Source organism: Gobius niger (genome assembly GCF_951799975.1).
Source record: "Gobius niger genome assembly, chromosome: 20".
Classification (NCBI taxonomy): Eukaryota; Metazoa; Chordata; class Actinopteri; order Gobiiformes; family Gobiidae; genus Gobius; species Gobius niger.
This window is the reverse complement of record NC_136871.1, coordinates 20,662,904-20,689,917: the sequence shown is the minus strand read 5'-3', so window position 1 is coordinate 20,689,917 and position 27,014 is coordinate 20,662,904. Positions and strand designations below refer to the sequence as shown.

Below are 27,014 nucleotides of genomic sequence, written 5' to 3'. Positions count from 1 at the left end.
TTTTGCAGCATTACATACTAGTTTATTGGAGCTTAACAGATTTTTATACTCTCTGTAGCTAAGTCTTCTATCTAACAAATCAACATAACGATCCCAGAAATTGTACAGCCCATGCATGAAAATGAAGGGATGAGCAAATGGTAGAACATAACACTGCAGCCAATGAATGTAGCACAGCGCCATTAAATTTTGATATTAATTAGCTGCCCAGGGCCAGTGTGGACGAATCGTGTGTGCTCGTGTGAACGCATGTGCTAAACAGGGACATTCAGAGGTGCGTATTAATAGAAGTGGATTGGCAGGGAGCTTCATTTGCCGGATAATTAATTATGGGGCTGATGTTGCGCAGAGGTGGCGTTGGGGTAGGGGGTGGATTTGGATTTTGGTTCTGAAATATTCAAAGGAGTTCACCGGGTCACCTGGCAACTAATGGAAGCGTGTTTCGGTCTTGAGCTGGTGAGAAGAGCTTTGCCTAATATGGTTGCATCTGGCCATTCACCAAGAGCGTGTTTAAACGGATGACATGTGGGCTAATTTCCTGAATCCGGCTTTAGCATGCACCATTAATCATGCGCCTCCTCCCACAGTGAACCTGCAGCACGACAGTTGACACAATTAAAGGTTAGTTAAGTGCTGAGTGAATCTCAGTGGGCAAAGGGCATCGGATGCTGATACCTAATGTAAGAGAGAGATGTAAGTGGGAGATAATGCCAGTTGTGTTTCTCTTCATTTTACATTTTACATCTATTTTATTGGCTCTGGCGTTGTTAGGTGGCACTTGGTGTCTTTAACTCCTTTTCATGCTACAGTTTTATACATTTATATTCATGTTGCACAATGTCTTGTTCGATAAACATACTTCACTTGTTTTATTAGGGGTACTGTTTCTTGTATTTCCTTTTTTATCGGTCAGCGCTTTGAAAACTGTATATGAAATGAGTTACATAAATAAAATTGAGTTGTATTTTTATCGGCTGCAGCTATTGTAAATTGAAGATTCTTAGGAGCCATGACATATGTTGTGTTCAAGTCTCCAGTGCACATGGTTTTAAACATGGTTGTTAATTTTAGTGGGCTTACTTACTGTGTCACTAAATGTTACAAAACCCATTCACACAAGTTCACATCTGAATCTCTGAGGAGAGAGACACTCACCAGCAAATAAATGATACAATAATTGCACACTGCAGAATGAACCTTATTTGATGTTGATGATTAAGAGCAGTTAACACTGGCTTTACAGTCAGTGTAAAAGAGCTGATTTGTTCACTATGGGCTAAAGCAGACAAGTGCTTCTAATTGGCATTCATCCCACTAGGATCTGCCTCAGAAGCAGTGCTGTAGTACTTGTTATTCAGATGGGGACGCTCATGCCATTGTTTACCACTATGGTAAATACAATTGACGTGAGCATAATGGTCCAAAGTCAGAGCGTTCCTGCCCAGACAGAGGCTTAAATGACTGCAGCAGATGAGCACTTCAATGAGATACAATTCATTTATTGGGAAAAGGGTGTGCAGAGCCAACATCTGAAATGTCAGATCATCTCTTAGAGGGGCCCCTTAGGGAGAGAAATCACAAGTGGAGAGTGACTCTAATTGTCATGTGCACAAAATGTATCCCGTCATAAACAACAACAGACTCATACAATAGAGCTCCTGCAATTGTTGGGGAATCAACAGCAGTGTACATTATTCACGGAAATGAGCAACATAGCATGTGCAGAACAACTGATGCAAAAAGCTAAATAATATGCTGAATTTGGTCGGTTTGTTTTAACATACTGTAAGAGATACGAGAGAGAGAGAAACTTTGTGGAGCCAAGGTTGTAAAATTGACAAAAACATCACACTTAGTACATTTAAATTTCGAAGACAAACCCATGAAGAGCCACTTAAAATAAATCCCCAAACAAACAAGCCGCAGCAAATGCACCACTCTGAAAGAAGGGCTGACAGGTAAATTGAAGTTAGAGGTTATCTAACAGGCTTCCCTTAAGTGAGCTCCTAAACAGCAGTAAATCATTGTCCCAAACTCGGTTGTGCACCTCAAATGTAAGAGGGAGGGAGGGGCTACATGGCTGTGACGGTTGGTGCAGAGCAATGAACTACAGCTGTTGACATTGTGTTTAGGAAGAATACATTTAAATCATGGGAGGCCCTATGTTGTCCAGTGGTTTGGCTTTAGGGCTGGATGTATTTTTATGGGTTTTCATGTGCTTGTGTGCGTTTTGCTGTGTGCTTAATGGACTAGGTGGGCTAAGAAATTACAAAAAGAAATTGAAATTTTCATACATACATATCGATATATTGAGGCAGGAAAGTATCACGATAAACGATATTATTGACTCTAACGATACTAAATACTGTCAACTATCCGGCATAAAAAATACACCTTTGATTTAAAAATGTATAATCATATCCTAAAATACCACACAAGCTGCTATAAACATGAAATACAATGAAACTCACTTTGCTTCAGTTAGAAATCAAAGTTTTACAAAGAAAGAATAGGGGGGAAATGCTAATAAATGAACAGACGATAAATATCATATAAATATATCGTTTATCTGTGATTCATTGAAGTCGATTCAGTAATCATCGTGACAGCCCTACACACACACACACACACACACACACACACACACACTTGGCTCTGAGCCTATCACAGAGCAGCACACCACGCTGAAGACTCTTCCTTGGCTACTTTCACTTGCACGCGGTCTCTTTAAACACTGGGGGAAAGTAGTACTAACATACAGATATTCTTTTATATATTTTTTTGGACGACTCGTTGCAACGGGACTTTTTACTGGCGACACAAGGTGAACTGGGGAAGCTGCAGTTTATGGAGTTTTAATGAGGCCAAACAGACATAAGGACACGATGCTCCTCAATGCTACGGCTGAGTTGTGAGTTGTCTGTAATGCTAGTTCTGTGGGTGTTTGCTGATATGTGGCTACGTGCTTCTTTTTAGTCTGACGAGCAGCAGTAAATGCCTTTAAAAAAACAAAACAAAAAACACATAGACGGTATGCAACAGCCCCACCTCGAGTTTACCTAATCAGCCGCCACGGGTCAGGCAGGACTAAATCTTCCTCTTTTTGTAGCTTAAATAAGAGCGATAAATCATAATGTGCTTTGTTTCAATGGAGCTTGAGTTCAGTTTGTATGGGGCAGATTCAATTTAGGATTTTATGTTTACAATGCAATGAATATGACACTTTTTGCCCAACCCGGACTCACGTTCTGTGGGTGCTGCAGTTGTAAAACTTCACCTCGGTGCTGCCCACCATTTGTCCCGTCTCCTTTGAGTTCAGTCGCAGTTCGACACCGGCCCAGTCTGAGAAAGCGAAAAGAAGATGGAGAAGGACAGAGAGGGAGAGCGAGAGAGAGAGAAAGAGAAAGAGAAAGAGGGGGGTGTAGAGTAGTGAGAGAAAGACTACAATAAGTGGTGGGAGGAGGTCAATATGCAAAACAGTTTAATACTTTTATCTGGCTCCTCTAAAGAGCCACCTGGCGTCTGTGCTTCAGCAAGGGCATACTGCAGTCGGTGTGAAAAACCTTCAGTCAGAACTTCAAATGAGGGATTACTGTAAATGTGCAGAGAAAATTAAACAGCCCCTCAGTACCTATTGGGAGCAAACAGAAATGCAGTGCGGTCAATCCCAAATGAAGGCTGCATTTGTTTGTTTGTTAAAATATAGAAGATTTTCACCAGCACTGCCTGAAGCTGCACAAGGACTATAGCTGCATTTTTAAAATGTTTGGCCATCTCTATCGTATTTTGCAAATCAAAGCCTTTATCCCGACCTTGGGCTGTATTTAAAGGTGAGAAAAAAGAAACAATAGTTGCTTCTTTTTCAATAGTTAAGTATGGAAATATCTGCTGACTGAAGGGGCCGTGTGAAAGTCAAGGCTGATTCTGCAATAAAAGACAAAGGATTAACGCTATTTTGCTGATCATATCAGAAAATGATCCCAAACAAAGAAATAAAACAGTAAAAAGCTTATGAGCTATGAGCACGAGACAACCTATATGAAAAAGGTACCCCACATGCCGTTTAAATAAACTTGAACACATGGGGTTTGCCCCAACACTAACCTTGTCCCTCAGGTATGTGGGGGGCCTCCTTGCCTGCAGGAGAAAGACACATGACCCTGTTCCCATTCACGTGCCCCTCCACCTGCGCCTGCTGCCCAAAGGAGCAGGTGATCCCAGCCGACAGGTCAGGCACATTGTTCACCTCCAATAGGAGCTACAACAGAAAAGAGATTCCTATTATAGACATCAGAGCGAGTAGTTTGTAGCTATTATACATGTAGAGCCTATAGTTTCCTAACATTGGTTTTGGTGCTCTCGAACCTGATTCCTCCTCTTTTCAAACCCTGAAGGGAGGAGTGAGTGGATATATTGTTAGCTGCTGCCCCTCACAGCTCCATTTGAAATTCAAATAATGTGCATCCATTCATTTCTATTTTTTATTTTATTGCTTTCTCTTCTCTCACAGCGATACACAATACAACCCGCCTCAGCCTCTCTCACATCGTCACGGGGAAGTTACAATAACGTTCTTTCTTGCAGCTCCTCTCACACTTGTACATTCTCCACATGAGTCCGCTGCGTGCCACCGGCTGTAATTGCTCATAACTTTCCGCTGCGTTTTGTCATGTCAATGATTGGTGCGTTCATAAAAGTGGACTCACTGGCACGCTGTGTGCAGATACCGCGATGCTGTCGGGATGAGAGATGACCTTCACACAGCGGTCAATGTCAGTGGCGAAGCGGTACATCTCATCGGACCTTTGACAGCGATCCTTTCTTGAGCACCTGTGTGGGGGGGAAAGTAAAAAAAAAAAGGTTGCACATGCTCACTGAGATGAAAAACGACACTGGAGAATGGCCCTTCGGCAAGAAAGTTTTGATTCTGAATATCTTCACTCATAACGCAAATATTTAACAACATAGCACAAGCCTTCTTTAGGTCACGCAACTTATAAGGAATGTATGACAAAATCTAAGCCTAAACCTCGTGGTATAAAATGGTGATCTTTTCTAATTCAGATGACGATTAAAAGGACCCATTAACTCTAACAGTGTATTTCCTTACAGCTATGAGAACTTAATGTGGTCTTTATTGCCCAGCTCATGCCTCCCTCATGTCCCCTCTTTCAGTCTTCGATGCCTGGCCTGATTATTCATTTAACATTTCACTCTTCTTTTCTGCTGAGCCAATTACACTGAGTGCCACAGAGAAGTCGTCTTCACCGCCACAGCCCTAAAAGGAAATTACTAGAAGAGTGGTGAATGAGTTGGCTTTTTACTATGACCTTACAATAATCTTGTCTGGGAGACGAGCAAATACAAGTACTTTAAAAGATATGGAGAGAATCTTAACTTTCTATGCACATTCAGTAGAAAGGTACTACTTAACTTTAGCTTGTTTCTGGCAAGTTATAGTAATAGTAATAATAGTTTAAAATCAAGATGAAGTTCACGGTGCACATTTTTTAACACATCCAGAATAATTATATACAAAACTGATGTAAGATCCATCTACATTTCAGAACATCTGGGTTAGCAGGTTTTAATACATTCCCATGCAGATTTTCTCAGTTTGCTTATTGAGACCATTTTAAAGCAGTACTAAGTACTGATTGGGGGGGGTTTCATCTCCCCCTGGTGAGGCAACTTCGGTGCCTCTGGGTAGGAGTCACCAATACACACCAGTGGAATCACGAAGAAGAAGCTAACAGGCTTACTGCGCCACTTAAACAGTATTTACAGCCAAGTTTGGGTGAAAAAAATTATGACCATTGTGTAATTGGATGCACAATATCACCCTCTCCCTTTGTCTTTTCTGTCAGTGTAGTATTTACTCTCATGTACAATTAATGAGTAAAATAAAACGCAACATGCTACGACACCTGCAGTGGCGCTTATGGCCTCTAGAGCCATGAGTTACTCAGTACAGCTTTAATTTTGATAGTGATTAATAACACAGCCTCATTATAGGCCATTCTCCAACAATGTAGACCAAAACTCTAGCTCAGGATCTGTGTCCCCGGGTGCTGCTTTTGCAATTCAAGGATGCGGTGGACACATTGGTAACAGCAGATTTTACTGTTGCCTCCAAAATGAACACAGTTCCCAAAGTAGTATTACTACTGAAAAATCCAGACAAAATGTTATTCTGCCTGCAATTGTCTGTACTCGGAGCTAATACATTGGTGAAGAGCACTGAGGGGGCGACACCTCCAGAGAGGAATGAAAGAGCAACGGAGCCTCGACTGTAATTACAACACAATATAGAAGCAAAATGGGGAAGCGCTGACAGCTGTTGCCTGCTCAGAGCCACCGGAGTACAGACAGTCACCTTCTGACCGTGCATCAGCTTAAGTACGCCTTTCATCCCAGCCGCTTTTCAGCGCCTTTTATTTGGCCTCTTTTATTGGTTGTGTTTTGTCTGATGAAGTCTCAGTTCTCCTTCCTATTTTACATAGTCAGTAAAACGTTTTCATCCAACCTGCAGTCCAGAAAAGAATCATTAAAATGGTTCTGGTTTGCTTATTTGTTTTTTTTCCTGTCCAAGAATAATATTGGTCATATTAGTAGTAGTGTTTTAAGCAAACCAAAGAGAGGAGCAGGACTCTGGTTTGTAGTGAACTGCCATAAACTCAACAGTCATAGCTGACATGGACAGGCAGAGAAGTATTGTGGACATTGACCAAGTGTTCAAGTGCAGAGACAGTGGCATTTTCAGCAAAGTGGTTTTACAGTTTGTGCTAGGACACCTAATGCCACTCTCCTGCCTCCACAGCAGGCACAACACCATGTCATCTTGTGGAAGACAAAGTACAAGAAAGGAAGGAGACAGGAAGTAGAGGAGGCACTTCTGCTGGAAGAGTGTATCATGTATCAGTATCATGATTCACCTTGGGTTACTTGAGGCAACCGAAGCCATATACTGTTAATGAATATAAACAGCCTGGTACTCAAAAACAGAGAAACAACAACTGTTAAATTGGGTAATTTAGATTTTCACACCACATTACTTTTCTCCTTTGCTGATTTAAAGGGAGATATTATGCTAAATCGACTTTTGTGAGCTTTGAAGATGGTTATAATAGATTTCCAATGTAGTTACTGCTCTGCCCTGCCTTTGTGTGTTCTGTGCTCTGGAAATCTCAGTTTGCACCTATTTACATGATCATTGTATGCTGCTCACTCAAGAAAACAAACACACTCATCAGAACAGCTGGAATACATGCCGCTAACTTCTTTTGCTGCATTTGTGCAAATGTTTAGCTACTTTTCATTTCTGGATTATTACAATGGAGATGTTTCTTTGGATGTCAAGGAGATTCAAGTTTCTAAGCCTTGGCACAAGGCGAGAAAAGACCATCCTTGGTCAGCGGAAAAATATGCACTTTGATATAAGATATAACACGCTGCTGCCCCAAGCTGCAATGGTGAGTGAACAGCGAAATGGTTACATTTTTGTAATGCAATGTGCTTTGAGGGGCTAGGAGCTCCAGAAGTCACTTTTCATAATATACAGTGGTATGCATAAGTATGGGCATATGACATTTTGCCATACTATGGACCATAAACATAAATATATTTCATTGAAATTTTATGTGAAAGACACACACTAAGTGACACACAATCGTGAAGTGAAATGAAATGTATACATGATTTAGATTTTGTTTTCTAAATAACTAAACTGAAAAGTGGAATGTGCAAAAGTATAAGTTCCCTTTCCTTTTAGTGCAACCAGTTGCCTTCAGAAGTTGCCTGATGATTTCTGAATGATCACATGTTGACACCATGACTAAATAGAGTCTACCTGTGTGTAATCTAATGTCAGTTCAAATACAGCTGCTCTGTGATGGTCTCAGAGGTCTGTTTAGAGACTATTGAGGAGAAAACCATAAGAAGTCCTGAATACTTATGATTTTCTTTCAAAAATGGCTTGTTCTAGCTACTCTGCGATTAGGCCAGATTTGTACAGTCCAGACTCATCATAGGCTTCCTGGTAAAAGCTGTGGTCAGTGCTGTCCTTGTTCGGTCAGTTCTTGGACTTCATGATGCTGTCTGCTCCTCAATAGTCTCTAACAGACCTCTGAGACCATCACAGAGCAGCTGTATTTGAACTGACATTAGATTACACACAGGTAGACTCTATTTAGTCATTGGGTCAACATGTGATCATTCAGAAATCATCAGGCAACTTCTAAAGGCAATTGGTTGCACTAAAATGAAAGGGTGCCTATACTGTACTTTGCCTATACTGTATTTTTGCACATCACACTTCTCAGTTTTTTATTCATTAAAAAAAATCTAAATCATGTATAAATTTCATTTCACTTCATGATTGTGTGTCAGTTAGTGTGCGACATTCACATAAAATTTCAATTAAATATATTTATGTTTATGGTCCATAGTATGGCAAAATGTCAAAAAGGTAAAGGGGGCCCATACTTATGCATACCACTGTAAATAATATGCTAACCCTGACTAACGTTACATGTTTTATAAACAACAGGGGCGCTAGAAAATCCTCCTCATGTCTGTGTTTTGTCAGAGACAGAGCAGTGTGTGCTTTGTTCATCATCATAGTTTTCTCCACTACATTCATGGCGATGGGCTTTGGACTGGAAATTATTGACTCGTTTCTATTTTCAAGATGATTTAGGCAACCTAAAGGAAATATTGCCTCAAATGTATTGAAGTGTTGAAATGTTGCTAGGTGCAAAAAATCCCACAAAAAAAGCTTAATATGTCTCCTTTAAAAGCAGCAATTTAAATATTGGTAATCGTGTAGGACACAACGCTAGCTAAATTTTGAGATGTCACACTGCTAAATCCCCCCTGCTCAGGTCAACTGCAAACCCAGCGGCACGCTGAAAAACACAGGCGTTTAATCTCCAATATCCCCTTTACTCCATTCCGAGGGTTTTATGCAAGCTAACCTGGGGTCACATAATTAAGATAGAGCAGATAAGCTCGCGCCGCATCGTGGCCAAAATGTCCCCTGGTATATTGGGGTCCAGTTGTCCCACAGAGACCAGTGACTCAATCCCTGCCTCTCCATTAATTTAGCCCTTAGCACAATCATGCACACAAAGGGTTTTAGCAAGTATTCACACTGCTTCATACCCCTCTGTTTATTTATGTTACTATGTTTGATCAGAAAATTATTATATTTTAATTTGAACGATTCTATACTCAGTGTTCATCAGGGTCAATAGTTGGAATTCACCACAGACATGACCGGAGGAAGCTCCACTTGGATAGAAAAGTCTGAATGAATGAACTTTCTTTGGAGTGAGTGTGCAGACTTTTTCACTGTGCACTGTCATAGCTTTGCACTTGGTGATGTGCATAATTGATACGGCGTGAATTCACCACAGACCCAAACGTTTATGAATGTTCAAAAACAGCACAATATGATTGAGAGCAATGAACTGGGTCTGTAGTTGCTGTATAGCGAATGTGCAGATGATGTTTCCGCCAATAGTCTAGTCGTTAAGGTGAACATATGGTAGAACAGTGCCAGAGGTCACACTTCCTGGTTTTCTCAGTGTCCCACCAGCTGTTTCTAATGGAAGGTGCACAAGAAGCCTAAACCAACGCACATCAGATGACCACTTTCTCATGTCTATTTTAAGCACAATGAGCCAGATGTTGGGAAAATGCAGTGCTAAAGTTGCGGCGTAATCCCTGATATTGCGAGCGGACTTACATGTTGTAGAGGACACACCAGCCGCAGTGTGGGTCCCCGGAGCTCAGGCACTCAGAGCATGTGCCGTACTGTTCACACGCCTCCACGGGAACCTGCACCACCTAAAACAAGAAGTCATAAATAATTATCATCATAGGTAGCAAGTGTCTGGAACAAAAGAGACACAATGTATACTCCTCAAGTATAACCAGATTGAAATCAGGCCTATACATTAACCAGAGGCTAAACCAACTGACTTGCTTCTTTTAGCTGCTTTAGATTCTTAGTCATTAAATGTAATGATAAACAAAGTCGCCGTCTCAGTAAAAGTCGGAGGTGAAAGCGTATTTGAAAATGAAGAGTCGACGGAACTTTTCCATTGTGCACTTGATTATGCAGGCGTACAGGTGTTGGTATAAGGAGCACTTTAGACAGACTTAATTGCACATCACTTATCATGCTAATGTTGTAGAAAGCTTTAAGACCACTTCTGTGTAATTGTCGGTGTTCGGATGAGAACGTTGACAAAGGAGTGTCAAAAAGGGTTCAAACAAGGTGAACACAAGCAAGCAAAACATTCTGATGGAATAATGAGCCGGGCTGAGGCCATTTCATCATCTCAAGTATTTTGCAAAGCGCAATCTCTTTTTTTTTACACTTAAAGGCAAAATAAAGCACACGAGGAAAAAGGGAACAACCAACTTTACTTTTGCACATGAGCATCGAAACTGAGAATTAAAGTAGCCATTTACTTTTGACTTAAAGGTGCACTATGCAACTTTTGAAGTAAAAAAAAAAAAAAAAAAAATCTTAATATTTGTGTATATTTGACCTTGTAGTGACTCAGTGGCTTTATATGGGTGCATCATGGCACCTTTGCTTTCCCTCACAGTGGCCTTTATTACACTCCAGGATCAGTTGTTTTATGGGTCTGTACCAGAAACTGTCCAGAAACCCCAAAATTGATTCTGGAGCATCATAGACGGCACTTTGAGGGAAAGCAAAGGTGCCACGCTGCACCCATAAAGCCACTGAGTCACTACAAGGTCAAATATACACAAATATTACGTTTTTTTTTTTTTTTTTTTTTCACTTCAAAAGTAGTATAGTGCACCGTTAAACAAAAAAGAAAAACAATCTTAGCTTTTTCGAATAGAGTCTGCATTTAGAACATAATAAGTGAATATCGTTGTGCGGATCTGTGGTTTTCAACATTTCACACCAAGTACCGCTCCATAAAATATTTGGCATTCCGGGTACCACCAAGCCAGGACCAAAACGGATCCACAACGGTCTTAAAAGGTCTAACATTGGCCTAAATAGGACGGAATTATGTGTAAATGCTGTGCAAATCATACATAAACCATAAAAAAAAACACCCACATTGCCACAGCTCCTGAAGTGATGAAGTGTGGCAAATTCACTAGTATTATCTACAAGTCTGGAGGTTCATAAAGCCCTCCATCAGCGTTGGGGGAGCTGCTGCGCTGTCAAGCAGGCAGCACCATCCCTTGCATACAAAACCAAAAGACTGAACCCTCTGCCTCCAAGTCTGGGCTATTCTATATGTGCTTATTACGCAGGCTGCTGGACGTATGATGCAAGTAATTTACTGATGTAAGCAATCACAAATGAAGAGGGGATTATGGATTGGAGTGTCGACCGGTGCTCTTGATAGCATAAGTGGGTTCTCTTTCAGGTCTGTGTTGGAAAAATGGATTATCAGCTGCTCCCTGGAAAATAACTTTCTCGCCTGGTTCCCAGCAGTTTTAGAGCGTTCGGTGCTTTCCATTAGTGAAATGATTTTGTGGAGCAGGGTGGAGGAGGGGGTGGACTCTGTATCTGACAGAGTTGGAGTAATCCGTTGGATTGTAGTGGACCAGAGCTCGTCTCGACTAACAGAGCTGGTTGTGCGCGCTGTTAGACAGAGTGACCTTTACACAGAGAGAGCTATAGATCTTCAGATTTGCCGCTGCTTGGACATCACAGTTGATTTGCTTTGCAGAGAAGAGTAGAGCAGAAGGAGCACCGGTTGAATTTAGAATAGAAACAAGACGCATGTCGGTAGAGCTTAACTTTACAAGGGCATAAAACACCGGCAACACAACCAGGCTACTTTTTAATGTTGTCAAGAAAAAAAGTGAACTCGTTGCAACATTGATGAGTTGTATCTCCAGATAACAGCTAAACATGCTCAAATTGAACATTGATTATTCTGATAATTGTAATAGGCCAATTTATTTATTCACAAGCACAATTTGATGCGAAGTTGCTCATGTGTGCACTTTTTGTTTGAGTTACCGAGACAATTATTCAGAAAGCTTAGGGTTGCCAGATCAATGGCTAAAATCAGTTGGAAATGAACAAAGGGACTCTCTCTCTCTCCCACATCCACAATCCCAGCTCCTGTCCCCAATCGAGTTCTGATTAGTGTCAGTGCTGGCAAATTAACCCCCAGTTATGGAGGTTTTCAAAATAATGTTCATATTTCTTTTAGTTTAAGACAGCCCGAGTTCAGTTGTGGTTGTGATGCCTTTTTAATCATAGAAATAAAAAGGAGACACAGTGTTTGATCCTAACGTCTGAGAGTCAACAGTCACCAGAGGGTCCATCAATCACAACTGTGCGATTCCACTCAGCGAGACTTCACTTGGTCAGTCTGCAATTTCATACTGAAAACAAATCTCAAAGCTGCACCCATTTCTAAATAGCACTGAGTCTGTGAGAGCAAAATAATGAGTTGTGTGTGAAGTTTCACTGTGTTTTCTGTACTACTGTATTTTACTTTTGTGAATTGTGTAGAAAAGCCCAACCAGGGACATGAGTATCGAATTAGCACTAGCTAGAAGCTCTTTAGGTCTTGCATCAGCTGCAAACTGCAAACCCAAACCCTAATTGTAACTATTTTGAATGCATCATCCCTGATAAATAAATTAATAAATGAATTAAATAGATGAGGAATGTTAGCAAGTCGGAGTCCGTTAGCCTGCTCAATCTATTTTTCCTATAACTGTTGCCATTAGCCTTCAAACGTCGCAAATTATGAACGATCCAGATGTTTTCAGCTGTTGTCAACTCACTGACCACATTTAGGTGAGGTCAAAGCCGAGCTAGAAATCATAAACAAGTGTGCAGACCTTTTGAGATTTCACTTTAGACACAACTTGGTGTCTACAAGTGGCCTCTGAGCTACATTTGAAATGAAATTCAGTCAAGTTTCTGCTCTTTGTGGGCTCAGCTACATATCCAATGGCCACTAAACATCAACTTATGAGATGTTAAGGATAAAGTAATCATAGAAATTGTATAAATGCCATGAAACTGAAAAAAAAAAACATATCTCACCATACTTTAGTATTGTGCCTGGCTTCCCAATTCATTTTGTATGGAGATAGGACGGTTGAGGCTTGATTGTTGACTTAAGACATCTCTGCCTCTCTTTCCTCATTTTGTAATCTTAAAAGCAATATAAGCTTTATGCACCAATAATTTTAATTTCTGAACTTGTACTGTAAGTAGGATCAATGACAACTGAACCACTGGTTCTCAGACTGTGGGACAGGTTACCACTGGTGCTGCTTCAGGTGGAATTCAGGCTCATGTGCTGTTCTATACATTTAGTTTAGAGACAATTTGATGTTTTTCTATTGGGTTAGTTGTTGTTCTGAACTATGTCATGGTTAAGTCCTATTTTACAGACTGGGTTTAGATCTGGCTGTACTCAGAATGCCAAATGTCTTGTCGAGTGGCTCTTGTGAAGACGAGTACCACTGACCGAAGCCATTAAGAGGCCTTTTCAATGTGATCCATGTCTGGGATTCCTCCACGCCGTTATTGTGTTGGTGTCCACTTGCACAGCTTGTTAGTTGCTGCATTAGGCTTTCATCTTTAAGTTCAATGTAGCATGGCCTCCCTCATAAATCATTCAGGTCCAGCCACACTTTTTAGTATTTCTAATCAAGCTTTTGTTTGTCTTTTCCTCTGAGATACTTTCTACAGAAGAAGGCGATTATTTAAAACAAACACAGACAGCCAATGGAAATCCCTTGCTCCCGGGAGCCCAAATCTCTGCCTGGCAGTGTTGTGTTTTAGTTTTGTTTTTCTGCAGCTGAGCAGTAAAGGAAGATTGCATCCAATTTTACCAGCTTTGGGAATTAAAATAATTTCACAACATCTGGAATGGCCCTATTCAAATGCGCCTCATCAACTGCTGTTTCATCTGGGATTTGCTCATACTGTCTGTCAGATGCGCAAGCTTTTAGACCTTTTTATTTCTCACTCATAATAAATCGTATTTGGTCTATTTGCACCATGTCTGCAGTTCTTCGGGTCATATACAGCAGCTTAGTTTTATGAGCGAGCAAGAAAAGGATTTTTATTGCACTTGTCTGTACTGGCTATTTCCATTTTAATTAAAGACTGGATTGCATTGTAAATCACGATGATTAAATCAGTCAATGCAGAGCTCACTCTGTGACTTGTGCAGAATGTTCCATTTGAAGGAGGCTTGCAAAGAGACACTGAGAAATAGATCGGCATCTATATAAAGGAACGTGTTTGTCTAAGAATTACGCCACAGTTTCGCAAAAGTCTGAGGCTCAACTGTACCCAAAATCCATCACTCAGAACATGTTGTAACTTCAGTGATTGTGAAAATCCAAGTGGACGTGTCTCCAGTGCTGCAATCAATTCACAATAACTACTTTTAGTGTTGAACCTGGGCCGCCTCTACTACTAAGTCTGTTTTTTTTTAATCTAATGCTGGCCTGTTTGGATAAAACAGGAAATACTGTACAATAGGTCTATGTTAATTTTGAACCATAAACAGTTTCACCATATAACACTATCGGCCCAATCATGTGTTTCTAAACGCAGGCTGTAGACTAGACTTTGGCGCTGGCAGGGGGGTGCTCTGTGAAATCTTAAACGGATATTTCAGGATTTTTGCTAGCTAGACTGTAGTTGATTTCATAAATATCGGTAGTCTGGTGTTATAAGTGATTTGCCTCAGGTGCACTGTGCTTGGGTCAGACTGTTTTTAATGCAGGCTACTAGTTACTTCAGACTTGACGTGGTAAGTGAACCTGTCGTGGGCTGGACAAACAGGGTTTGCGTGGGGCATTAAAAGATGTTAAATTGATTGGGCCAAAATGAAGGCCTTTCATGTCATTAAAAAGCATAACATTGTATTCAAACATAAAAACTTAGAATCGACTGTTTGTCCTGCATGCGTTTGTCAAAGATTCAAAACAGTTTCACATTCAGCTGCAGTTTTGGCTGAAATGACACACTATTTTTTTCCTCAAAAGTTTGTGTCCAATTTGCTTCTGGATAATACAATTTCTCCTCAGCCCTCTATTTGATGGAATGTTTTCAAATCTTTAGAAATTGAAATGTGCATAGATTTTTGTGTGTTTGTGGCATTAAAAATATAGTATTTGGGCATTAAAATGGTATTTAAAAGCATTGAATTTGACTTCCTGCGCCGTGCATAAACCCTGGCTATGTACAACAGCGGTCGCTCCCGCAGCTTTTTCTACAGATCGTACAGATATTCATGTTCTCCACCAGGTCACGGGGGGGGGTTGTTGGCGGCACGTGGTGATGTTTTGATCACGTTTCTGCGTCGGGCACGGCCCCACGCACCTGCGCTAGAGCGGGCGGACAGTGTTTAACTCACAGTAGGATAAATAAAGTTTGCCGTTCGTGCTGTAAGAGCATCAAAACCTAAATGCTGAATGAAGTAGGTTACACAGGAGACAAGAAGACTCTGCAAATGGGAAGTGACGGGTTTTTTGCACTCTCAACGCACACCGCGCCTCAGTCGGCCACTTTGTTTCCGAGTTTTCCTGGACCAACGCTTTTTGATGCAGTCACTTTCACGCTGCTACTGCTACTACGTTTCATTCCGACGTTGTCTGCATGCTCAGGCAACATCAGGCGCACCCCGACAAACAGATGGCGATCCTTTTAGGTCAGTCAAAACGAGAAGTCGCCTAGTTTTGTAGTTTCTTATTCCAGGTCACATTCGCTCCTTCATCTTTACACTCATAACTACATTGCTTATACGTAAAGTCAATGAATGCAGAACAGCACAAAACATGCACCGCAATTCAAGGCGCAAACCAGGCCATATTCTTTTATTGCATTGTCTGGCAGCCTCTCCTCTCCTGTACACACACGCTTGTATGCTGTGCCCACCTACAGAGAGCGGGGAGGGCAGACAGACAGAGGTGGAGAGGAACAAAGAAGAGGATGGCTGGGATTTGGAGTGATGATTTTGCATTCTGCAGAGTGCCACTCAGAGAGATTGCCCTGGAAATACCCTGAAGCAGTCCCCCCACAGCTTGTTTTAAGTTTAAAGCCCTCGCCTTCAAAAAGCAGACTAACAATTGCCGGTTATTTTGTCTTTTCCGATGCTCCAGAATGCTGTTTACATAGATTGTAAGCCAAAAAGGAAAAACGGCGGTGGATTTGCCTTTTGCGTTCAACAAAGATGCCATATGATTGGTACGAATGTGTCAAAGCAGCTCGCTTGACATGGCATTTTGGCTTTCAGTTCTCTCCTTAGAAATGTATCAAATGTCTTTCAATGGGTTCTTCAAGCGTTTCCCTTCCGAAAGTGTGCATAAACAAAACAAATATGCACAGGTGAAAGAAAAATGCACTCGGGCAAATTAGGACTGAATCTGTTTTTTTTTCCTTTTCCTATGAAAGTCCTGATTTGTGCAGCCTATGACAAATGCAGACAGATCCCCTCCATTCTGCATGCTTCATCATCATGCTAACCCAACGTGTGTTTCTCCCGGCAAGAGACACAGAGGCTCATTGTTATTCCACAAGGGTCGGCCGATCTCCGCCAAATCTGTCTGCGCCCCGTTCCTCATTCCACATCATTCCTGTATTGTCTGGCTCCCAGGAATCCAAAAATCTCTCATCTACAGGATCCACTGGAAAGGTGGGAAATCTGCAAGTGAAGCCCTCCTCCCTGGGGAATTCAGCGGCACACGGAAAAAGTGAAGATAGAGAAAGAGAGAGAGAGAGAGACAGGATGGGAAAGCTGCTCCAGGCTACAAAGCTCCTTTAATATTGAGAGAAAAACCCAGGGCTAAACTAGTACGAATTGTGCCTTATTTTTGTTGTCACGTAAGTGTGGCTTCCTTAAACGAGGTGAATGGTGGTTTTTGAACGACGAGCCCTCATCAATAAGTGATGCCCTGCCTCTTCTAGTCAATCTCACTAATAAAGAAGTGCTGCAAGGATGGACTTCTACACTATTCATTGTGCTGGATTGACAAACTTAGTGATGAGCACAGATTGTTAGGGATATATTAATTCCCAAAGAATCATTCAAGATTCATTATTCACGTTCATGTGGTTCATGTGTATTGTATCTTTTCTGTCAAATACAGCACAACAAAAGTACTACTGTTTTATTATAAAGCTGTTATTACATATTATTGACTCTAATGATACTAGATACCATCAACTCTCAGGCATAAAAATGACAGTAAACCTTTGTTCTCAAAGTTCTTAATCACATCCTAAAATACCACACAAGCTGCAATAAACATGAAATATACTGTAACTCAATTTGCTTCAGTTGAAAACAAAGTTTTGCAAAGGAAAAATAGGGGTGGAAATGCGAATAAATGTACAGACGATAAACATCGAGCCCAAAATGTATCGTTTATCTGCTATTTATTGAACGATAAGTGGATATAGTAACTATCGTGACAGCCCTAGTTTTTGTTTCGCCTCTTATCCAATACATCCACATCTTCATTTCTAAACAATCCAGTCCATATTTTCAAAATCTGTAGCCATAATGGAACGATGGACAATAAGAGTGAACAAACAGTTGTCAGTCACGCTAATATGGATTGTGGACAATAGATGGATTGTTTTCAACATTTTTGATACTCTTCATATTCACTACAGTTTGGTTTTCACCATGTTTTCAAGAAAACCGCTCAGAAAGAAGACACTGCTCTGTGATTGTTTTATAGTGGCCTTTTGTGTCCTGCGCCTGTGTCTCAGTGCATTCCAGCAGTCAAAAAGACAAGTGAGAGCAGCCATAGGGCCCATTTTTTGGCTCCAATAAAATCTAATCCCATTTCACACAGTGCGCTGAAGCCATGCCAAAATAATCACTTGATGGGAGTTGAAAGTGATTACCAGTGTTCACTCTTATCTCCAATGAGTGCAGAGAATACGCTCCAACAAAAACAACAACAGCAGTAGCAGCTTTGCTCCTGTGTGATGCCAGGCCAACAGAGGAGCCCAGACTGGGGGTAAGAGGGCTGCAGGGAGAGGGGGGTCACAGACAAACTGGAAAAGCCGCTAATGCTTCCCCTCAAAGGCAAAGTGAGTGTGTCATGTACAAAAGATGCATAGAGTGTGAGTCGGTTCGCATGGTTAAGTAATTAGAACAGTGGTCCATCCTCGTGTGCATGGCCTGAATATTTTACAATCGCCATACTGGATGTGGTTTGCAATGTTCAAATTCAGACCTGAATCGCAACTTTGCCGGGAGCAGGACATCAACATCTTGTCTCCTTGGAAACGTTACTTGCATTACTTTGACACCAACCAATCATTATAGGTTTAAATACATGAGACCTTCTTCTAAATGTGTATGCTAACTTTATTCTAACAGTTTAGTTGGCCTTATGTTGTAGCGGCATCTGTCCTGCAAGCTGAGCAGCATGTGTAAGTTTACAAACACATAAGAATCTTGTGCTGCTCACGCTGATCTTCTCGAATTCTCCCAGTGATGTGAGCCAATTGCATGGCACTGTTGTCATGAGTGGGCGGGCAGGCGGCGGGCGACGACTTAAGTACTTACGTACAAACCTACATAACATCTTTAAAAAGTTATTATTTCATGGATTTGTGGTTTGTTGTTTTTAGACTGTGATTGGCTAAAATCAAGCACAAGTGAAACTGTGCCAAAAGTTCGTCCCCTTGTCAAACGATTTAAACCGGAGCAATCCCAGATTGACATCAGTGCTAATGTTATTCGCACTAAATTATCAATCTGGCTCTTGCCAGGTTACCATTTCAGACAAATAAATCAAAAATTGTATTCTAATCCAAATTAGAGATGTTTCTCTAAATGATCAATAAGCTGAAGGGAAAAACACAAACAATTTTAAGACTAGTGGATAAATGTGATGGTCAACTATACACTAATGTTGCATAATGCAAAAAGCAAAAGGTTAGATAAGGTAATGTCCCAAAGGGAAGCGTCCTGCTTAATATTTAAATGGCCCAGTTAAACCATGTGACTGTGACCCAGTAGTTCCCATGTAATAAGAATTTTTGAGCAGCAGCTGTGCATTTAATTTCAGAAAACATCTTCTATTATCAGGTCAAAAAAAATGTTCAAGGTTTATTAATTCTTCTCAGACTTCCCCATAGCTTTTAGTTGAATACATCTTGAATGTTGCATTAGCTTCAGAATGATTTAGTATTACGAATATGCATACCCTTGATATCTGACCCATTGTGTGTGATCCTGAATAAGACAGCGGTGCAGTTTTGATGTTGGATAAGAATGAGTGTCTCCTGACAGGTTCACACCCACACACTGTGTCCTCACCTGATTGTTGGACATGACATACAGAGAGCTCCTGTCCAATGAGAACGCCATGTCCCGCAGGATAGGGCTGCTCTCCTTCATCACAGTCACTGTCTCATACAGGACGCCCTGCTCCCGGAGACCATCAACGCGGATCTGCACAGAAATGGAAGCAATGCACTCAGCAAACGTAAAAGTAAAACAATCACACATTTTATCTGTAAAACTTTATTGTATTTGATTATGAAAGAAATATTGGAGTCAACGTTTTAAGCTTTGTGAGCTGAATCGTCACACTGCATAGAATTAACAACACACGGGTAAAATAAGAGTTAGGCAGATAGTTTTAGTTCTTAGTTTGTTTACATTAAGTCCGGCACACAACAGTAAATAGTGAATCTGGTGTTAGTCATTTTTCAGTCCACTTGACAGTTTTAGCTGTGACCCAGATCTTCCCTCATGGCATGCTTGATATTTCTTATTGTCTGGTGATTTCAGCAGTGATTTGACTAAGCAGACATTTATGGCAGCAATCTTTCAAAATGCTCTCACCGGCAGTAGTGACGTTTCGGGGTCTTAGCCCTTCGTCTGTCCCTGAAACGTCACTACTGCCTGGTCTGGGTTGTTGGTGAAGCTCTGTTTGTTTAACGACCATTTCCACAAACCGACGGCATGGAAATGTATTGCCCTGCGATTGGCGCTGGATTGATGTGGATTGCATCACACAAAGACAGCACAGTATCTTGACACATGAAATGTCTGCTATTAAAGTGAAATGAGCAGAAAACCTAAATAAAGCATGATGGAGAAAAGTCTTATTTGCTATGCAGAGCCAGGTTGAATCTTAATTCGAGGAAGATTGGATCATTAAAGTCATGATGCAATTAAAGCTGAATAATCTTAAGACATAATTAGGAAAAACCAGTGCAGAATAATAATGGTAATAGGCAGCAAGGTGGCCAGCGCTCTTTCCTCACACTCTTGCGCTCTCGAGCTCTTGTCACGGGTTCAATCCCCGGACTGTACTATTCTATATGGAGTCCATTCTCAGAGTGATTGTGACCATTACCCTGGCTCATCTGCGGAGATGGGTCCCAGGGCGCTGCACTGCGGTTACCCACAGCTCAGTACAGCTTGCCCCAGCGGAGAATGGGTCAAATGTAGAAGAAATTTCCCAATGGAGATGAATTGAAAAAAAAGTATACCCTGGATAAGTACAGCATGTGTATGAGTTTGCAGGTTTTAAACTCCAGCTACAGCTTGAATTGTGGGAAACTGGTTTATTAACAGCGTGGAGCAGCCGTATAATAATCTCGGCCGTAATTAGTCAAACCCAAGCAGAATAATAAGACTATGCCGTCGGTGTGTACTTAGCCAACCTTGCCAACAAAATCAAATGCGACTCCAGTAGTTCTTGAAAGCATGCCAGGCCAGTGTGCGCCCACGGTGGCAGGTCCTCGGCACTCCCTCAATGGGGACAGTGAATCAATACAAATTGATTACATGATTGGATCCCCTGGGCGCCAAAACTTCATCAATCAATCACGCCTCCATCTTCCAGGCAGCTGCGCCTTTCCAACCACCAGCTCTGCCAGCCGAGAAGGAGGGGAAATACGCGGGCGAGTATGTGTGATAAAGCCTCACAGCTTGCTAATGAGCGGGCAAGATGCGAAGGATAGTGGAGGGATTCACGAAATATATACACACCAAAGACGACATCAAACTTTGGATTTGAATGCAGTTTAAGTGGGATGAAATACGAGTTTAAAAAAAGCATCAAGCAGGATAAAGTAAATACATGTGGAGTACTAACACTCAACATAAATCTAGACACTTTTGATTTCTTAGTTTTTGGATAGAAGGCCTATTGTCCTTAATATGTCAACAATAGATGCAAGACGAATCAACAAAACAGCAGAACATGAGAAAATATAGTATTTTCATATAATATACTGTACCCCTTGAGGCATTAATGTATACTCTGAGTACCCCCATCTCGAGGATCCTGACAAAATTTTAACAAGAAACTTAACATAAATTATTCATTATTAAGTAGAGTGTTCTGTTCATAATATATACTCTCAAAGTCAAAGCGTTTACTGAAAAACTAACTTTTAAAAATATTGAAATTCTACTCAGATTCACATTGTTTTAATCTGAGGCAAGCACCCCATGCCAAGTGCTCAAGAACCCCCAGGGGTCCCAGCTCCCCTGGTTAGGAAACACTGCTGTAGAGGATCAAACTGCCAGAATGAATAAATATTGTAGGTTCTAACTAATATTTTTGCTTGGGTTATGGCTGATGGTGACAAGTTGAGAACCACTGGTTAAGAACAATACTGTCCTGAAATGCTTGGGATTCTTGCTAAGTATTGTATTTAGCTGTATATATTGTAGTCATCAACAATAAAGCATCGGAACTTGTTAACCTCTTAATCCCCGCCTTAACCAAGCGCATTTTCTCCCGTTAAGTTTTTTTCCCAAATCTAAAAGCTTCTTGACTGGAGCTTACAGCCTATAGGCCAGAGAAACATCTCATTTGAAAGCTAAGACTTACAGCTGATTGTGACTCTTTTGTTGCCACGATTTGTCACATTGTTGTCATGTTTGTCTCTTTTTTGTCTTGATTTTGTCATTTTTGTGTTGCTTTCTTCATCACTTTGTTCCTTGCTTTTTTGTCACGTTTTAAAAAGCTTTTAGATTTGGGTAAAGCCAAACTGGAGAAAATGTGCTCGGTTCAGGTGGGGGTTAAGAGGTTACCGCCTTTGCTATGTCCAATCCCGTCAGACCTTGGAAGCTAAGCAGGGAAGGGCCTGGTCAGTACTTGGATGGGAGACCGTTTGGTTACACCAGGAAGCCTAGCGAATGTAGTGAGTGAGTGAGTGGTGGTGGTCGAAGGGGCCGATGGCGCAGACTGGTTGCCTCACTTCCGTCAGTCTACCCCAGGGCAGCTGTGGCTACAATAGTAGCTTACCACCACTGAGTATGCAATGAATAGTGCAATGTAAAGCGTCTTTGAGAGTCCAGAAAAGCGCTATATAAAACCAATGCATAATTATTATTATTATTGAAATGTGCACTGAAGCTTGCTACAAATTATATAGCTCATTTAAAAACAACTGAAGAGTTCATTTGCAATATCAGACACAAGCACCATTGAAAACCTCAACATATGCTTGACAATTTCTTTTTACATAACAGTATTGTTCAATCAAATTTACACAACTTAAGCTTTACAAGTGTCATCTGTAGAGTACAGTAACAAAACGATTCTGAAAAAAGAGATATCTGCTTTTGCAAATGAACTCTTTACTGTTGACCAAAGCGCAAAGGTCTTAAATTTGTTGAACCCTGGTCTATACAAAGTATAACCACACCCAGACCAAGAGCAGAGTTTTTCTTCATAGTCTAGAATCAGCTGCACCGGTTCTGCAGTTTGAGAACGATGCCAATTGACTGTTGATTTCAGAGCGTACAGCAGTTATTTTGTCCTCGCTCGAGACAGATTACCAAATCCTCCCATTCACTGTCTGTGTTCCTGCCTCCTCCATGTCTGATCCCATTCCACGGTCCCTTGCAAAAGCAAAGCCATTTACTGTACATTTTCCCACACTCTACTTTTCATAAATAGCACAAATACAAGCCGGAGCGAGTAAGCATTTCTCTGTGTGAAAACCATGGACCGAAAGCCACAAAACAATCATCTAGAGAGAGAGACCGATAAATGAGCGTGTGATTTTCATAGGGTACCACAGGGTCGAGCAGGGGCCAGAGGTTGCTGGAGCCTCACTGCCCTGGGACGGCCAATGCTTAATGTGGGATTTGATCTGCTTTCTATCATTTAAAACAAGGCTGACCAGAAAAAAATCCCACTGGGACCTCAACAGGTTTTCAATCTCATCTTAAGCCTCACAGCCCAGTAATGAGAGTAAGTCGGGTTTAATTGGTTTTATAATGAGACAGCTCAACTCAACCTGCGCGTGCACAAGCAAAGACACTTCAAAGTTGGATTACATGCAACTTTACTTTAGACCGATTTCAGTGTTTTCTTCGAGAGCCCCGAAGTGGGCCATTGTCTCAAAAATAAATAGCTCGATGTGGAATCTGGCCACCTTTTGCACCATTGTGTGGCTCAGAGGTAGAATTGCGGCACATATGCAGGGAAATTGCATTTGGCAATTTGCGTTTACCAAATAATCTTTTTGAACCGTACTCTTTCCCGCTGTTAAAGTATTCCGTGGCTAAATAACTATTCCATGGGAAGATGCATTGCTCTAAAAAGTTGGTATGTGAAAAAAATATCCAATTTTTAAGTGTATTGTCTACATTGCAGAATACTCAACATTATATTAGTTTATTCAGATCTACCATGTTCTTGAGATATTAAGTAACAAATGGTCTAATTTGTTATCTCTGATTAACTGTTTTTGCACATAGTCAAATGCTTATACTGTATTTGGCGCTTTAACCTCCAATATAAAGTGTTTACAGACTGGATTTGGTCCATGACCATGACCATCAGGCTAAACACTGTCAGTTTCTGCCTTCATGAACAGTAACATTCACTGCGGTCACATTTAGGAGCAGAACAGTGCATTAATTCAAAGCACAAAGTTAAAACTAGCCATTAAAATTCCTCTAAATATATTCATGAGTTAAGTACAGATAAGTAACATGCGACTATACAGTTGACATTGGGAAAATGTCATTTTGTTGAGATTTTTTAGGAGAAAAACAGCTTAATAGCCAATGCTAACTGATACATGTAAACCAATGGACACCGCTAAGCTAACATTAGCCACAATCGCCAATTCTATAGTTTCTGCTCCTTTCAACCTGGTACTGCACCAGAAGTCTGATTCGACACTTCGACAATGGATGCATTTAGTTTTAAAATGTTATTCAGGGTTTATGTGAGTACTTTTTAGCCCTAATTTAAGTTTTAATCGTAGCACACATCCCTAAGATGTTGTTGCACCATTTGATCTTTAAACAGAAGCAGAACATATGAAGGTTTGGAGGGTATGGCCTCTGTTGGAAAACATGGAATGGTATCAAGATGGAATCCAGACTCGGAGAACAGCTAAGAGACAACAAACTACAGCAACTGGAAACACATATCACATACACATATACGTCATATCTGTCACAAAACATGTGGATCCAGAATAGATCCATAATTATACAGCCGTCAGGTAATTAGCTGGTAAAAGGAAAAAGTGGAAGTCATTGATGGCTGCAATGGACAACCACAAACACATTTTCTGTGTGGTCCCTGGCTTAAAACAAACCAAACTGAGTTGTCATTAATTCTGTGTGTCGCTCTGACCCGAGAAGTTCTTTCATCTCCCGTTTCCCAGCATGTCTCAGCTAACAAGGATATATATTTAACCATGAATAATATTTAAGCCAATGACAGCAGCATCCTCTTTCCAGCATGGCGCGATCATTTACCATAACCTGCAGTGGAAATAAACAAGCCAGCTTAATATGGATTTCCAGGAAACAGATATGCAGCACAAACTCACAAGTTCTTAGCAAAAACAAACCTTTCTCTGGTTTCAGTTTGCATCTTGTGCTACATTCGCATGCTCAAAGAAGAGCAAAGGAAAACAAAAATAGGTAGGCTGTAATATATCATTTAAAGAAAGTCCCACGCCAAGGATTTTAGAAGTAAGTATCTTTTACCATTGCAAATTGGGAAACCTTGTAATGCACATGATCAAGGTGTTTATGTGGCAACAGCAACCTACTCCTCAAAATCGACTGTGCCCTCTAAAATTGCAAAGCTAACCCAAACATATGGATGCACACCCGGGAGCCAAGGAGCTTGCTCTTCAGCCAATCACTCCCGATCTGCCACTTTAGCAGATGTCTTTGATGACCGGACTGCCATGTACTCTGAAAAGAGGTCAACAACATGCCCTCATCAGGAGTCGAGCATTATAGTCTTGGTCATGTTTGATGAAGTCACACACTGTATTCTTTCTTATCTAGGCCTTCTCCAGCTCTTCTCTGAGCCTCTGGTATTACTTAGTTTCTCATGTTCCTTTTTTCCTGATCACTTGCTATTGCTATGTCAACCACAATGGCTTTCCTCTGCGCTTTGTTCACCACCACAATGTCCGGTTGGTTTATCATTACCATTCTGTCCTTCTGTATCTGGAAGTCCTACAGGATATTGGCTTGGTCATTCTCTATCACCTTTGGAGGTGTTTCCCAGTTTGATCTTGGGGTTTTCCAGCCCATACTCTGCACAGATGTAGCTCAATGTAAGCTTTTCCTGACATATATATATATATAAATATGTATACAGTCTATATAAATGGTAATGGTCTCCACTTATAAAGCGCTTTACATGAAGGAACCACTCACCCATTCACACTCTCATTCATACACTGATGTTCGCAGACACTGGAGGCAAGGAGGGTGAAGTGCCCAAAAACACAATGACAGTGTGCACCTGCAGGAGCCGGGATTCAAACCCCCGACCTTCTGATCATATATTTTCTATATCAAATGTTGTTTTGTTTTTCTGTGTGTGAATCCAATCATTAGTCATTACTACTTTGGGAAATGTCAGAATAAAATAAATACACAGTTGACGCACAGAGACAGATTGTGGCACAGAAAGGCAAAGGGGATGCTTCTGGGCTTGTCTCCATATTGCGAGACAGGAAAAGCAGCAGCATACGGACCGGACAACTGGCAACCTTTAAGGCTGAGTGGCTGCGCATATGGCGGTTCAGCAGATGACAGCAGAGGACAGCAGACATTGATTAGCCTGAGTATCCATCACAGCTCTGTGCATGCTAAACAGATGCAAGTCAGGACACGCTGCTCCCAAAGGCTAATGAAAGCAAAACGCCGTGTGTATAAAGGACAGGGCCAATCAGTCAGCCCCACTACAGATACAAAGAGAAATGATGTGATAAGAGCCCATAGACCATTATGCACATCAAAATCAAATCAAATCAAATTTATTTATATAGCACATTTAAAACAACTGCTGTTGACCAAAGTGCTTCACAAAAGGTCTACAGTACAGAAAAAAATATATAAATATAATAATAAGAAACAAAACACAATATACAAAACAGCAAAGCACTAACAGCTTAGATTTGGCCAGATATGAGCTAGACAGTGTTAAAAGCTTTTGCATAAAAATGTGTCTTAAGCAACGATTTAAACATTACCACACATACGCATTTGAAATAATATCACTGATGGCTGCTATACATTTTCAGAAGTGTGTGCCGAAGAACAAACAAACAAACAAATGAATCAGAATCTGGTTTGGTTCTGCTGCTGATGTGGTGATGGACACAACACAGAACACACTGTGAACATACATTCTCAGAGCAGAACTACAGACTTTATGGTATGTTCTATACCAGGGGTAGGCAACATCCTGTCCAAGGGCCAAATCAGGCCCTCCAGCATCGAAACTCTGGTCCTCAGGATGTTTGAAGATATTATTACACAAATGGCTATAATCTCTAAAAATGTGCGAAATACAGTCAATTCTTTCAAAATTTCCAAACATAGTACATATATCATGTATATGGCTGGGCACCGTTAAAATGTTTCGATACTGATATCTGAATGATACTACAATATTTGTCATCTAGAACCAACAATAATGCGTGGAAGATCTGCAAATTTACAATGTGGGGTTCATCTCCAATGTCAAGAAATGTGTGA

General features: G+C 40.9%; 1 protein-coding gene across 1 annotated transcript in view; it reads right to left on the bottom strand.

Annotated features, from left to right (window-relative positions):
- The window catches only part of LOC306979918 (plexin-A2-like), an 86,688-nt gene that overhangs the window by 35,059 nt on the left and 24,615 nt on the right, over positions 1 to 27,014 (bottom strand). Inside the window, exons 4-8 of the mRNA XM_079579072.1 lie at positions 19,332 to 19,466; positions 9,749 to 9,849; positions 4,707 to 4,830; positions 4,105 to 4,258; positions 3,246 to 3,342 (exon numbers count right to left, since the gene is read on the bottom strand). Coding sequence (XP_079435198.1) covers positions 3,246 to 3,342; positions 4,105 to 4,258; positions 4,707 to 4,830; positions 9,749 to 9,849; positions 19,332 to 19,466 — 611 coding nt within the window. The remainder of the gene's footprint in view (positions 1 to 3,245; positions 3,343 to 4,104; positions 4,259 to 4,706; positions 4,831 to 9,748; positions 9,850 to 19,331; positions 19,467 to 27,014) is intronic.